This window comes from Jaculus jaculus, chromosome 12 (assembly GCF_020740685.1).
Source record: "Jaculus jaculus isolate mJacJac1 chromosome 12, mJacJac1.mat.Y.cur, whole genome shotgun sequence".
Taxonomy (NCBI): Eukaryota; Metazoa; Chordata; class Mammalia; order Rodentia; family Dipodidae; genus Jaculus; species Jaculus jaculus.
This window is the reverse complement of record NC_059113.1, coordinates 57699763-57714837: the sequence shown is the minus strand read 5'-3', so window position 1 is coordinate 57714837 and position 15075 is coordinate 57699763. Positions and strand designations below refer to the sequence as shown.

The following is a 15075-nucleotide window of genomic DNA, read 5'->3' as shown; positions in this document are numbered from 1 at the left end:
TAGAGTGAGACCCTACCTCGAAATAACCAAAAAAAAAAAAAAAAAAAAAAAAAAAAAAGATAGCCGGGAGTGATGGCACACGCCTTTAATCCCAGCACACAGGAGGATCACCATAAGTTCAAGGCCACCCTGAGACTACACAGTGAATTCCAGGTCAGCCTGGGCTAGAGTGAGACCCTACCTCAAAAAAAAAATAAATAAATAAATAAATAAAAGATAAAAAACATCTAGATTTTTAAAAATTAATAAGTAAATAAAATTGGGCTGGAGAGATCATTCAAAGCCTAATGACCCAGGCTTGATTCCCCACATAAAGCCAGATGCACAAAGTGGCATGTGCATATGGAGCTTGTTTGCAGTGGCTAGAGACTCTGATTCACCCATTCTCTCCCTCCCTCTCTCTCCCAACTTGCAAAGAAAATAAATAAACTTTTTTTTAATTAAGAGAGTGCTGGAGAGATGGCTCAGCAGTTAAGGTGCTTGCCTGCAAAGCCTTACAACTGGGTTAGATTCCTAGTACCCACATAGGACCAGATGCACAAAGTTGTGCATGCATCTGGAGTTTGTTTGTGGCTGGAGGCCCTAGAATGTCCATTCTCTCTCTTTCTCTCAGCATTAGGGAAGCTAAGATAGGCAGATCACTATGAATTCCAGGCCATCCTGGGCTACAGAGTGGGTTCCACAACAGCCTAGAGTGAGACCCTGCCTTGGAAAAAAAAAAAAAACAACTTAAGGGTTTAAGAGGAAGATATATGGAAAAGCTATGATGAAATCCACCATACTTTAAAAAAAAATGGGCTGGAAGGCTGGAGGGATAGCTTAGCAGTTAAGGTGCTTGCCTGTGAAACCTAAGGATCCAGGTTCAATTCCCCAGTACTCATGTAAGCCAGATGCACAAGTGGCACATGCATCTGGAGTTTGCAGGGGCTGGAAATCCCAGCGAGCCCATTCTCTCTTTCTCTGTCCTCAAATAAATAAAATTAAGGGGGTATACTATATAATTCTGTTTATAGAATAGGAGGTAATGGGGCTGGAAAGATGGCTCATCAGTTAAGGTGCTTGTCTGCAAAGCTTGAGGGACCGATTCAGTTCCTCAGTACCCACATAAACCAGATGCACAAGCTGGCACATACATCTGGAGTTTGCAGTGGCTGTAGGTCCTGGTGCACCCATCCTCTACCTCTGCTTGCAAATGAATAATAAAAATTTATAATAGAAGGCAAATGGGTTCAGTGTTTGATTGGGAATGACAGGGTCAGAGTTCAGGAACTTCAGGAAGAAGAGGGGAAGATGACAAAGGAGAACAAGGTCAAGAGCCACATCATGGTCACTCTCTTGACCACAGCAATGGCACTATGGATGTATACAAGTCAAGATCACACTTTCAATAAGGTGAGTAGTCTCAGGTCACACCTGAGACTTACCTGCAGGGCCTCCTGGTCAGGCAGGGCCTGGCCTGGCCTGCGGTACATGCTCAGCATCTCCTGCAGCACCTTCACATGGCTTCGTACTTCCTCCACTGCACTCACTCTCTTGGACACCTTCTCAGACTTTTCTTGTTCCTAAATGGCAAAAAAGACAGAAGTGAGGAGAGAAGCCTGGGTGACTCCTGAATCTGGGATGGGAAAGGGCACTGCATGTTGGGAGTTTGGGAAGTCATGAGAAGACTACATGAATGAGGGGGAAGGTGGTTGCCCAGAATTCCTAGGGGCAACCATGTAGTGTGGGGGCCTGGTGACCTTTTCCACTATAAAACTAGCCTCAATCCTTCTAGAAAAACAGACCCCCAAATGTATACTCTGTCCTCACCAACATCTGTTACTGGGACAAAAGTGTCCTCAAATGCTTTGTGCCCATAGAAAAAAGAAAATGGGAAACTACTAGTCTCCATCCTGTCTCCCCAATTCAGGACAAGGAGGCCAGCCCTTCTCCTAGCAGCTGTTCCTCCATACCCTTAAACACATCTGTACACTGCCCATCAACCCAATCAAATGCTGGTTCTGGGGGCTGGCTCAGCAGTTAAGATGTTCACCTGAAAAAATCTAATGACTGGAGTCTGCTTCTCCAGGATCCATGTTAAAAAAAAGCCAGATGAGCTTTTATAAAGGCATGGTGGTACATGCCTTTAATCCTAGCACTTGGGAGACAGAGATAGGAGAATCACCATGAGTTTGAGACCACCCTGAGACAACATAGTACATTCAAGGTCAGCCTGGGCTACAGTGAGACTCTACCTCAAAAAAAAAATAAAAATAAAAATGTCAGATGTGCATCACAAACACCAGAAAAATGTGATTTTTGTGCACTTACTCTCTGAGCCTCAGTTTCCTATATCTAAAGATGAGAATGGAAAGAATAAATTATAGAGGTTACCTGAGACAGTTTGTGTGGTGAGCCTTGCACAGTACCTGGTACACAAGGTCTGTTATTCTTGTCATCACCCAGACCCAGTTCTGAGATCTCAATTAGTTGCCCTTTCCTCCACAGTCTGCTCCTCCCTTCCCCCTCTCCCTTCTAATGAAACAGACTGTGATAAAAATCTGTGTTCCCTAATGCCTTTTTTTTAAAGCAAGAAAGAGCATCTGCTGTTTCCAGCATGTTCTCCCTTTCCCTCCTTTATTTGACCTAGATGCCACATGCATCCAGTGCAGAAAGAACCCTTCTATTTTGTGCAGAGATCTTTGTGGTTTGCATGCTACTGTGAGACCCATAGAAACTCTACATAAAAAGCTGCCACTGGGGCTGGAGAGATGGCTTAATGGTTAAGCGCTTGCCTGTGAAGCCTAAGGACCCCGATTCAAGGCTCGATTCCCCAGGAATGCACAAGGGGGCGCATGCATCTGGAGTTCATTTGCAGTAGTTGGAAGCCCTGGCGTGCCCATTCTCTCTCTCTCCCTCTCCCCCCCCCCCCTCTCTCTCTCACTGCCTCTTTCTCTGTCTGTCGCTCTCAAATAAATAAATAAAAATAAACCAAAAAAAAAAAAGTCAGTTGCGCAAAGTGGCACATGCATCTGGAGTACATTTGCACTGACTAGAGGTCATGGTGTGCCCATATCCTCTCAGTCTCTCTGTGGTTGTCTCTCTCTGTTTGCAAATAAATAAATAAAACAAATGCTGGTTCTGTAGATCCAACTGGAAAAACAACTACCTCCTTGACCAAATTCTTGATGAGTCGGTTTGCAGCCTGAAGATCCTCAGGGTGGTTGCTCTTCAGAAGTCTTGTCAGAAGCTGCAGAGTGAACAGGAAGAGCAGTGAACCTGCAGTCCTCCCGGCCCAGTGCAGAAGCACAGGGATCGAAGAATTAACATTAATGACAGTCAAGCCAGGCGTGGTGGTGCACACCTTCAATCCCAGCACTCAGAAGGCAGAGGTAGGAGGATCGCCATGAGTTTGAGTGAGGACAGCCTGAGACTACATAGTGAATTCCAGGTCAGCCTGAGCTAGAGTGAGACTCTACCTCGAAAAACAAAAAAAAATAAAAATAAAAATAAAAAAACATCAATGACAGTCCACATACTCAGTATGCATTTTTTAACCAAATCACAGTGACAGTGATATGGATCCTGGAACTATGGTAGAAGACTGCCTGGTGTCTCATGGAGTGGGATATAGGAGGATTATGTCAACTAGAGAACAGCTGACAGCTTAAAGACATGTTAAGATACCACCACTGGCATCTAGTGGGTCAAGAGCAGGAAGCCTAGCACATAGGAGTCCCTCAACTTGACTAGATTTGGAATCACCTCTGGATGTGCTTCAAGAGGGGTTTAACTATGGAGGGAAAACCCACCCTCACGGCAGGCAAGCACCATGCTGTGGGGAAAGGAGAAAGCCAGATGAACACCAGCCCTCCCCTCCTCCCTCTTGACCACAGATGCAATGTGACCAGCCACTGCACACTTTCACCATCATGCCTTCACAGGCATCAATCCCTACAAGGATGGCAGTATTTTTTGACAGCAATGAGAAAAGAAAACAATACAGACAGATGGGGGAGGATGGCTTCCACCTTTCTTTGAAACCATGCCACCATCTCTCCCAGCTCCTCTGACACTCTGCAAACATAAAGGACCACAGGAGAGGAGCCACTGAGAAGGACAGTGCAAACCCTAGAACATTCTTGCTCATTCTGCTAATTCTGACCAGGGCGCAACTCAGCATTTAGAGCCAAAGGCAGGGAACAGAAGCTAAATATGGCAGCACAGGCCTGTAATCCCAGCACTTGAAAGGTACAGGCAGGAGAATCAAGAATTTAAGGCCAGCCTCAGCTACATAATGAATTTGAGTCTAACCTGGGCTACATGAGACCTTATAACAAAACAAAACAAAAGGGTATAACTGAAAAGGTAAAGATGGGACAGTAGAACCTCCTAAACAGACATGCAAACATGGATGGAGCCTTCCCGATCCTGCAGGTACCAAAAGCACTGACTATCACGACTAGTGCTAAGGGGTCATGGCCCTACAGCGGGTACTTTCTCACCCTCTCCCTCCTCTCTCTCTGGTCACCCCCTCTACATCCCACCTCTCTCTGGGTCTTGCCCTAGGACTTAACCACCTTCCTTTAGTGATGTCTGAGGATCTCTAATCCTGGGAGTCCTCAAGGGAAGAATACTGGCAAAGTCAAGGGTTACCAGCACTAAAAAGAACCCACACCAACATTAGAGCCTTTATTCTCCACCACTCTCTCCCAGTTCCACACCTAAAATGAACCGGAGACATTAGCCCCACACTCCACTTAGGTCTTCCTTGGGAACTTTTCCCCTGGGAACACTTGTGCAGGAGACAGATAGTCCACAACATGACATTTGTTATACGGCCCCTCCACAGACACATCCAGATCCTCCCTTACCTCATGTCTGAGAGTCTACCCCAGAGTAGGGGATCCCATTACTCCACCTCCTTGTTCTGCTTCAGAGACCAGAGAAAAGCCAGACCGTACAGAAGTCACTGCCATTGAGGAAGAACTGCTCACCTTTGATTTCTCTTCATCAGCATCAAAGATGGAGCTCTTAGGCCAGGGAGAAGGTGGAGGGAAGATTTTATCCATTGGTAGCTTGGGGTCTTGCTTTATGATTCCTAAAATATGCAATTTACAAGGTTAAGACAACAATGTGGGTACCTGGGAACCTTATACTAAGGCAGTTTAGGGTGAGTGGGTCCCTGAAAGTAAAAGAAGGGAATGTCCTTGAACCCGTCCTTCAGTCTTCACTTTGCTAGAGATCAGAGAAGGATCTGGCTTCTCTTTATTTCTTGCCTTAAAAGAGTTCCCTAGATCTGTTTTTCCATAAACAACCTGAGTCCCTTCTTAGCTCAGCCCCCACTCAGAACCAATAAATGACCCCAATTTGGTCACTAAGTGGGCTTTAGCCCCCCTGCCCTCTCATGGGCAGGAGCTCTTCATACCATCTCCTCTTTCCTTCTCTCTTTCTTTTTTTTTTTAATATTTTATTTATTTATTTGAGAGTGACAGACACAGAGAGAAAGACAGATAGAGGGAGAGAGAGAGAATGGGCGCGCCAGGGCTTCCAGCCTCTGCAAACGAACTCCAGACGCGTGCGCCCCCTTGTGCATCTGGCTAACGTGGGACCTGGGGAACCAAGCCACGAACCAGGGTCCTTAGGCTTCACAAGAAAGCGCTTAATGGCTAAGCCATCTCTCCAGCCCTCTTTCCTTCTCTTAATCTAAGTTTCTCTAAACTTTACCCTCCGGTCTGTGGATTTCAATTCTTTTTGAATCTTTAAGACGAGAATACAGGAACACACCAAAATTCTCATATCCTACTGGTGCATTGGCAAGGAACCTCAAATTTTCAGTTTCAATATCCTGTCACACAGCTAGCCAGGCACTTGCAGACTAACTCAGAAAGCATAACTTTCTCTCTTATCTCATCTATGTCTTCCTCCTGGCAATTGCTCAGATTTACAGCTTTCCCTCTCTGTTATTTCTTTTTTCTTTAGAACTCTAATAAAATTGTCCTCAAGTTTCCCTTTAGGTTCATTTTTATTTTTTATTTTTTTGTTTTTTCACTCTAGCCCAGGCTGACCTGAAATTCACTATGGAATCTCAGGGTGGCCTCGAACTCATGGCAATCCTCCTGGGATTAAAGGCATATGCCACCACACCCGGCTTTAGGTTCATTTTTAAACCAACAAAAGTGATGTTGATTCCCTGGTAACAATTCCACTTGGAAAACAACAACCTTAAAGAGACACACCCAGGGGCTAGAGATCTAACTTGCTAGTAAAAAGTTTACCAAACTTATTACACATGTCCTACTCCAAATACCTTTAGGACTTCTGTGAGTATGTATGTATGTATGTATGTATGTATAATTGTGTGTGTGTGTGTGTGTGTGTGTGTGTGTGTGTGTGTGTGTGTGTGTGTTAGATGCATGTGGAGGTCAGAAGACAATCTCAAGGTCCTCTCCTTCCACCTTGTTTTTATGACAGAGCCTTTCTCTCTTGTCTTTTTGCTACTTGAAAGCCAGAGTAGCTGGCTTACAAGCCTCAGGATTCTCCTGGCTCTGCCTCTTACTGCCAAAGACACGTTGGGATTACAGATGAGTGTGCTCTTTTGCATGAGGCTTTACATGTGAGTGCTGGGGATCAAACTTGGGTCAGCAGGCTTGGTGAACAAGAGCCTCTAACCAAGCAGCATCTCCCCAGGACCTCTTACTTTTTTTTTTTTTTTTTTTTTTTTTTTTTTTTTTTGAGGTAGGGTCTCACTCTAGCTCAGGCTGACCTGAATTCACTATGTAGTCTCAGAGTGGCCTCAAACTCATGGTGAGCCTCCTACCTCTGCCTCCCAGCAATGGGATTAAAGATGTACACCACCATGCCCAGCTTTTATTTATTTGTTTCTTTGTTTATTTTAGAGACAGAGAGAGAAAATTGGCATGCCAGGGCCTAAGCCACAGCAATCGAACTCCAGAAACTTGCACCACTTAGTGGGCATATGTGACCTTGCGCTTGCCTCACCTTTGTGTATCTGGCTTATGTGGGACCTGGAAAGGGAAACATGGGTCCTTGGGCTTGCAGCCAAGCACATTAACCCATTAAGCCATCTCTCCAGCCCCCTATGGCCCTTTTACTAAAGATACACACAGGGTATAACTGGATCTTCTGTATCATCTCAAGCATCTAAGAAACTAATAAAATTAGGGCATCAAAGTAGAACTACACCTCAGATCTGTGCTCTTTAGCCTTTATGTTATCAAAATAACCACTTTATGAAGTTACATAATCTCCCAGGGCCTAGAAATCATGAGATCTCTGATGCAGCTTGAAAACAGTTTTTGTTTATTGCTGAAGGAAGACTCCACATACTTGGGCTGCAAGGCCACTGAAAAATCCTGCTGGAACTGAGCTGATAACCTCCTCCATGTAGACCAGCTGACAGAAAGCTAGAAGAAGCCATTCTACATGTAGTTCAATGGGAGAAAGAGAAATCACCAGTGAAGACACTCTACAGAGGACACGGCAAGCCTTATAATTGGCCAGCCAGGCCAAGTGAGCCAACAGGCGCAATAGTTAGTGGCACGTCTGTCATGGTGGAAACCAACTGCCCTCCAATTGGACTGGAGGCCCACTCCATGGGGCAGAATACATCCCTGATACTGAAAATTTAAAACAGGGGTAGTCATGAGCCCTAGGGGTGTAACATCTGCTGATGTCTGGATAATGGAATATACTATGCTTATCAAACTGCCCAGTAAGCACTTCTGTTAATGTTCATACCCTTATATGAATGCCACTCTTACTTTGGGTAGAGAATCTTCCCTTTTCAGATAGCAGTGACCTTGGGATGACTCAGAAGGTATCATAGTGCTAGAAAGAAGTTATTGGAGTACTGAGTAACATCTCAATCACACCTTCCAAGGCTCAGAGTCTAATGCAGAACAGGTGGCAGAAAGAATGTAAGAACCAAAGGAAGGGTAGGACTCCTTACAACATGCTCCTCCAGACACAAAATAGCCTGCATATCCATGACCTCACCGTGCCTGACACTACCTACACAAGACCATCATAAGAGGAGGAAAAGATCATGACATCAAAATAAAAGAGAGACTGATTGAGATGGGGAGGGGATATGATGGAGAGTGGAATTTCAAAGGGGAAAGTGGGAGGGGAGGATATTACCATGGGATATTTTTTATAATCATGAAAAGTGTTAACAAAAATTGAGAAAACAAAATAAAATAAAACAGTTTTTGTTGAACCCAGTTCTTGCTTCCTAAGAGTCCCACAAGAAATGAATCCAGATACCCAGCTTCCAGACAGACACAAAGGTGGATCTGTGAACTCTGCCCCTGATAACAACATCCCAGCACTGCACAACCTGCACTTTAACTGCTCTTCCTGAATCAGTGAGAGCTAAGCTCACAGGGCAACAACCAACTAACCTGAAATTAGGAAAAGAGAACATCTCCAGGTAGCAGCAGGAGGCAACAAGAATAAGTCAGATATAGGGCATAACCCAGCACTTGGAGGCTGAGGCAGGAGAGTCGCAAGTTCAAGGACAGCCTGAGCTGTAAAAGGGGACCCTATCTCAAAAATAAATGAAAGACATAAATAAGAGCTGGAGAGATGGCTTAGCAGTTAAGGCACTCACCTGCAAAGTCAAAGGACCCAGGTTCAATTCCCCAGGACCCATGTAAGCCAGATGCACAAGGTGGCTCAAGCATCTGGAGTTTGTTTGCAGTGGGTGGAGGCGCTAGAGCACCAATACTCACTCTCTCTCTCTCTCTCTCTCTCTCTCTCTCTCTCTGTCTCTGTCTCTGTCTCTCTCTCTCTGTGGTAAATAAGTAAATAAATAAATACTTTAAAAAAAAAAAAAAGAAAGAAATGAATGGAACTTGGCATGGTGGCACACACCTTTAATCCCAGCACTCAGGAGGCAGAGACAGCAGGATCAATATGAGTTCAAGGCCACTCTGAGAATACAGAGTGAATACCAGGTAAACGTGGGCCAGAATGAAACCCTACCTCAAAAAAAAAAACCAAAAAAAAAAAAAAAAAAGGAAATGAATGAAAGAAAGAGGGAAGGAAAAAGGGAGTGAAAGAGAAAGAAAGGGATTGTGTTCGCTTTGACAACACATACCAAAAATTGGAACAATATGGAGAAGATATGAATGGCCTGTATACAGGATGATATGTGACGTGTTCCACATTTCCAAGAAACCTCAGACCTCCTAGAGAAGCTAATGGCAGCTCATGGTTGCTGGGAGAAGGGAGTTAGGTTCATCAGTGGCGTAGGTGTTGGAAGTTGACCATTCCACAGTAACCAACCTCCCACCATAATCATGCAAGCAACTCTACCTTACCTCAACATGTAACAAATAGACATGAAAGTAAGATGGGGATTAATAAGGAAGACAGGTGTTGATTGACAAGGGGAAGAAGGTAATTTTGGGAATAAGATAAAAATACATTATATACATATGAAAATGCCAAAAATGGAAAAAAATAGTCTGCAGAAATGGCTTAGCAGTTAAAACATTTGCTTGTGAAACCTAAGGACCCAGGTCTGATTCCCCAATACCACATGAGCCAGATGTACAAGGTGGCACATACATCTGGAATTTGTTTACAGTGGCTAGAGGCCCTGGTGCAACCATTTTCTCTCTCTCTTAAATAAGTATATAAATAAAATATCATTTATGTGTTTGTTTCTTAAATTATTTATTTACTTGAGAGAGAAAGAAAGACACAGAGAGGCAGATAGAGAGAAAGAGAAAATTGGTGTGCCAGGGCCTCTAGCCACTGCAAATGAACTCCAGACACATGTGCCCCCTTGTACACCTGGCTTACGTGGGTCCTGCAGAATCGAACCAGGGTCCTTAGCTTTGCAAGCAAATGCCTTAACCACTAAGCCATTTCCCCAGCCCAAATAAAATATTTTAAAAAGGAAAATTTGCTTTTAAATTATAAATATTAACAATAACTCTGATTGCATGCTAAGGCTCTGATGAGAATGGAAAGAATCAAAAATCTAGAGATAATTGTTCCCCTCCTTGAAGGTTATCACACTTACCACCTTTCACTTGCAAAAGGGATGTGTTTAGCAGACATGCAGGAGCTTGAAGTTGACCTTAAAAGGGTACTAAAAGCTTTCATTCTATACCTACTACAGGAATGGACCTAGACACAAAGAATGCTGCAGGCCCAGAACAGATGGGGAGTCATTTCATAAATTCCTTTCAAAAAAGGAGGATACTCAGATGGTGGCACATACCTACAATCCTAGTGCTCAGGAGACTGATGTAGAAGAATTGCCCTGAGTTCAAGGCTAGCCTAGAGGTACAGAGTAAATTTTAGGTCAGCCTGGACTAGAGTGAGACCCTGCCTCAAAAAAAGGGGGAAGAGGGCTGAGATTGTGACTGGGGATGTAGCTCAATTGGCAGAGTGCTCTCCTAGTATGTATGAGGGCCTATGTTTAATCCCCAGCACTGCATAAACTGGGTATGGTGGCATACAGGTGCAATACCAGCACTCTAAAGGTAGAGGCAGAGCCATCAGAAGTTCTAGGTTATCCTCAGCCATGTGATCAGTTTGAGACCAATCTAAAATATATAAAACCCTGTCACAAAAAAGGAAAGAAGTCTTTGAAAGCTTCATCTTAGACATGAATAAAAATAAAAAATAAAAATAAAAAACCTGTCTCTGGGGCTAGAGAGATGGCTTTGTGGCCAAGACGTTTGCCTGCAAAGCCAAAGGACCCAGGTTCAATTTCCCAGGACCCACGAAAGCAAGATGCGCAAGGTAGCACATGATTCTGGAATTCATTTACAGTGGCTGAAGGCCCTGGTGTGCCCATTCTCTCTCTCTTTCAAAGTAAATTTTTTAATTATTTTTTTAAACAACTGTCTTTGTAGCAAAGAAGGCAGACAATGGGGCAGCCTGGGACTCAGGTCCGTCCCCTCAAGAAAGGACCTGTCAACTTGTCTTAAGTTTACTTCCATCCTAGCCTTTGTTACGTGGCTTTGTGTAAACTGTAAAAATTTTAAAGTGGCCACAGGTACCTTTGGTTGAACTGGAAATAAACCATTTTCATTCACCACTTTCTGTTTCCTATTTTATTTGGAATACAGGGAAACAGAGGCAGAGGATTCTGGTAACATTAACTGCTTTACTGTAGCTGTTCTTTCCAGGTCAGCCTGCTGTGACCATCCAGGAACAGACTGCTATGGTGACCACAGAACACCCTGCCTACCATAAACAAACTGGTTCACCAAGCTGGGTCTACGTGGAAAATTTTCTTTGGTCTGTTGCTGAATATAAATTTATTCCTCTTCCAGGAAAAGTGACACAACAATAAGTTGGCTAAAAATCACTGCTAATTACAAGAGAATAGAACTTCCATAGGCTACAAACAAAAGAGATGAGTTCTCCCAAGATTATTAACAAGGTCCCACCGAACTCACCCTATCAGAGCAAAAGCCTGACCTTGCTGCAAGAGTAGCAAACCCCAAGCCCTCCCACAGCTGGAGAAACCCAACAGAGAAAAGCCATTGTGTGCCTTGGGGCAGCACAGGCTCTCTGACATACCTTACCAGCACCAGTGACAGAATGACTGCTACCCTCGGCATCCTGTGCAGCAAGTGAGGAGCAGCAAAAATGTGGACCCTCTCTGAAGTGAGAACTAAACCAGAGGAAGCAAATAGCAAGAAAAGCTCCAGGATCGACCCTTAACTTAAAGCAAGCTATCTCTAGAGGCACAGTGAAGGGATCTAGAGCAAGGAAATAAAGCAGAAGGAAAGGTCTGCCTGGGCCCAGACACCAAGTACCTCAGTTTCTACCGTCCTAGACAAGACACCATCTCTCAACAAGCCGCAAGACAAATAAAAAAGTAGGAACATACTGCCAAAAGAAAATCTGACACAGGTAAGCAGGTTGGCCCAATTTGTAACTTCAACATGTTAGGAGATGGAAACAGCAGGATCAGAAGTTCAAGTTCATCCTCAGTTACACAATGACTTCAAGGCCAGCCTTGAAACAAACAAAACAAACAGTGAAGTAGAAGGACCACCATAAATTCAAAGCCAGCCTGAGACTACAAAGGGAATTCCACGTCAGCCTGGGCTAGTGAGACCCTACCTTGAAAAAACAAAAACAAAAAACATGACATGAATGATGGCAGTCAAACCTTGTTTCTTCAGCATCTGATAAGCATCTCGGATTTTGATATCTTCTGGAAACCAGACTGTCCAACTGAAGAGGATTTCAATGACTCTTCCTTTAACTTTTTCTGTGGCCCAGGCCCCTAGGTACTAAAAGCAAAAAGGAAAGAAAATTAGTGAGCTGTGAGGGTCCTAGAAGCACATCTGGCCAACACACCCACTGTAGACATGCACTATGCTCCCAGAGCCTTTTTCCACTGCAAACAAACTCCCGATGTACATGCCACTTGGTGCTTCCATCTCTACATGGGTACTAGGAAATTGAACCTAAGCTGACATCGTTTGGCAAGAAAGCAAGCACCTTTAATAGCTAAGCCATCTCCCTAACCCTGAGCTATCCCTGGCTGTCTCAGAGGGAGACTCACTGGGAGGCCAATGTATCACCAGACCAAGTCCTTTCTGAATTTCAGGAGTTTTTTTGTTTGTTGTTTTTCAAGGTAGGGTCTCACTCTAGCCCAGGCTGACCTGGAATTCACTATGTAGTCTAAGGGTGGCCCAAACTCAAGATGATCCACCTACCTCTGCCTCCTGAGTGCTGGGATTAAAGGTGTGCACCACCACACCAGCTTCCTTTCTGAATTTCAAGGAACCAATCTCTACCGCTAAAATTAACGATCACCACAGAGGAGACAGCATGGTGGCTCACACTTAAATCACAGCACTTAAGAGGCTAAGTAAGGCATGTCACAAGTTCAAGGCCAGCATGAGCTTGTAGCCTAAGTGCTGGGTGAGGATAAAATGGCTTTTTTCATGCCAAGCCCTATCCTTCCTGTATTCTGCATGTGGTTCTAGAAAGTTGCTGAACCTGGAAATCCTCAAAAGACTGGCACTAGAAACACAGTGTGGTCTAGGAAGGACTGAGCCCTTGGCATGAAGGGTATGGGAAATGTTTTCACATCTAGACCAGGTCACAATTCAACTGAATAGTAAAACCCACACCCAGTGTCAGAGAACTGTGGTTCCATGCAAGAAAATACTTGATCAGTGTGGGCTGCATGTGATTGACATAGCTATGACAAGCACTAGGAAAAAAGGCATAGGGGACAAGAGGCAGTATGAAACTTGACAGTCACACCTAGTTATCAGTTATCTCTACCAGGAAACATGGGCCTTGTGCTAGAGTCCTACCTCCTACAGTCCAAATGGCCTCAAAACAAGTCATGCCACTTAAAAAAAAATTTTTTTTTTCAAGGTAGGGTCTCACTCTAGCCCAGACTGACCTGGAATTCACTATGTAGTCTCAGGCTGGCCTCAAACTCACAGTGATCCTCCGAGTGCTAGGACTAAAGGTGTGTGCCACCACCCCTAGCCAAAACTTTTTTTATTTGTACACAGTGTACACACATGTAGTCTCTTGAAACTATAAACAAATGCTGTCCATGCTTTACATGGGGGGCTGGGAAATAGAATGTGGGCTGGCAGGCTTTACAAGCAAGCACCTTAAACCCCTGAGCCATCTCCCCAAGCCCCAAGTCATGCCACTTTCAAGAGGAGACTTTCAAGAGGAAGGAGTTAGCTAATGAGCATGTAGCCTTCAAGGAGATAACTTTTGCAGGCAGGGCCTCTGTTCCCGACAGGCAGGCTGGCAGGCTGTCCATGAATGGGCCTGCCTCTGCTCCGCAGGGAGACAAGACTTTGAACACTGAGCGCACAGTGGGCAGGCCAGTCCCAGGTACTCACCTTAGGAGACAAAACCTTGATCAGCTCATTCAAGAAGCGGAACTTGGCCACCTCACTGTGGAACTTCTCCCCGCAGTGGTTCATGCACATCTCCAGCACCTACACAGACAGGATCCCATGAGGGAAAGCCAATGGCTCCAGGGATCATCTGGAGCCTGGAGGGTGAACCATGGCTACCCCTTGCTCAAGCCCCTCCTCAAGGACCCTGAGGGGCTTGGGAGAAAAGAAACAATGTCACACACTAACAACTGCCATGCTTGTGTCAGCAATAACTCACAGCCCTTGGAGACTGAGACCCAGCCCCTCTGCAGGAGAAGCCTGGCACACAGTGCCCAAGCACTGCTTCACCACAGCTCACCCCTGCACTCAAAGGCAAGCAAGGACTACACACATCACCTGAACCCACACTGGGTTTCAACACATTAAATTAGCTACCAACTTGTTTGGGTTTTGTTTGTTTGTTTGTTTTGTTTTGTTTTGATTTAAGTGGTTTTTTTTTTTTAATTTATTTAACTTGAGAAAGAGAAAGAGAAAGAGAATGGATGTGCCAGGGCCTCTAGTCACTGCAAACAAACTCCAGATTTACCATGTAGCCCTAGTTGGCCTGGAACTCTCTATGCAGACCAGGCTGACCTCAAAACTGTAACAATCAGCCAGGCATGGTGGCACACACCTTTAATCCCAGCACTCAGGAGGCAGAGGTAGGAGGATTGCTGTGAGTTCAAGGCCACCCTGAGAATACAGAGTGAATTCCAGGTCAGCCTGGGCTAGAATGAAACCCTACCTCTAAAAAACAAAACAAAACAACAACAACAAAATTTTGTGACAATCCTCCTGCCTCTGCCTATAGAGTGCTGGGATTACAGTAGTGAACCACCATAACTAGCTTATCAACTATATTTTTCACTATTTGTTGGAGAGCTTTATGAGACCACTGGAGGAAAATAGTCACCAACAGCATGAATAAGCAGGGGACCCTGTAAGCTATGAAACCAACCAACCAGTGAAGAAAGACACACTTGTGTAACAGTGATACACATCTGCAGGTAGCCAACTTTTCTCTGATTGGACATTGAGACCTGTTCAGTGGGAGAAAACTCATATCTGGTGCTGGAAACCAAGTCAGAATCCCAAGGTCAGGAAACTCAGACTCTAGAGAGAAGTCCCCATTGCTCTCTGGAAAAAGAAGAGAGGGTCTGCTGCCCCCCCCAAG

At 44.6% G+C, this 15075-nt stretch overlaps 1 protein-coding gene across 1 annotated transcript in view; it reads right to left on the bottom strand.

The window, feature by feature from the left end:
- Positions 1 to 15075, bottom strand: part of Gga2 (golgi associated, gamma adaptin ear containing, ARF binding protein 2) — a 57665-nt gene that overhangs the window by 23362 nt on the left and 19228 nt on the right. Inside the window, exons 4-8 of the mRNA XM_045131213.1 lie at positions 13863 to 13961; positions 12149 to 12272; positions 4977 to 5080; positions 3149 to 3229; positions 1425 to 1562 (exon numbers count right to left, since the gene is read on the bottom strand). Of these exons, the coding sequence (XP_044987148.1) occupies positions 1425 to 1562; positions 3149 to 3229; positions 4977 to 5080; positions 12149 to 12272; positions 13863 to 13961 (546 nt within the window). The remainder of the gene's footprint in view (positions 1 to 1424; positions 1563 to 3148; positions 3230 to 4976; positions 5081 to 12148; positions 12273 to 13862; positions 13962 to 15075) is intronic.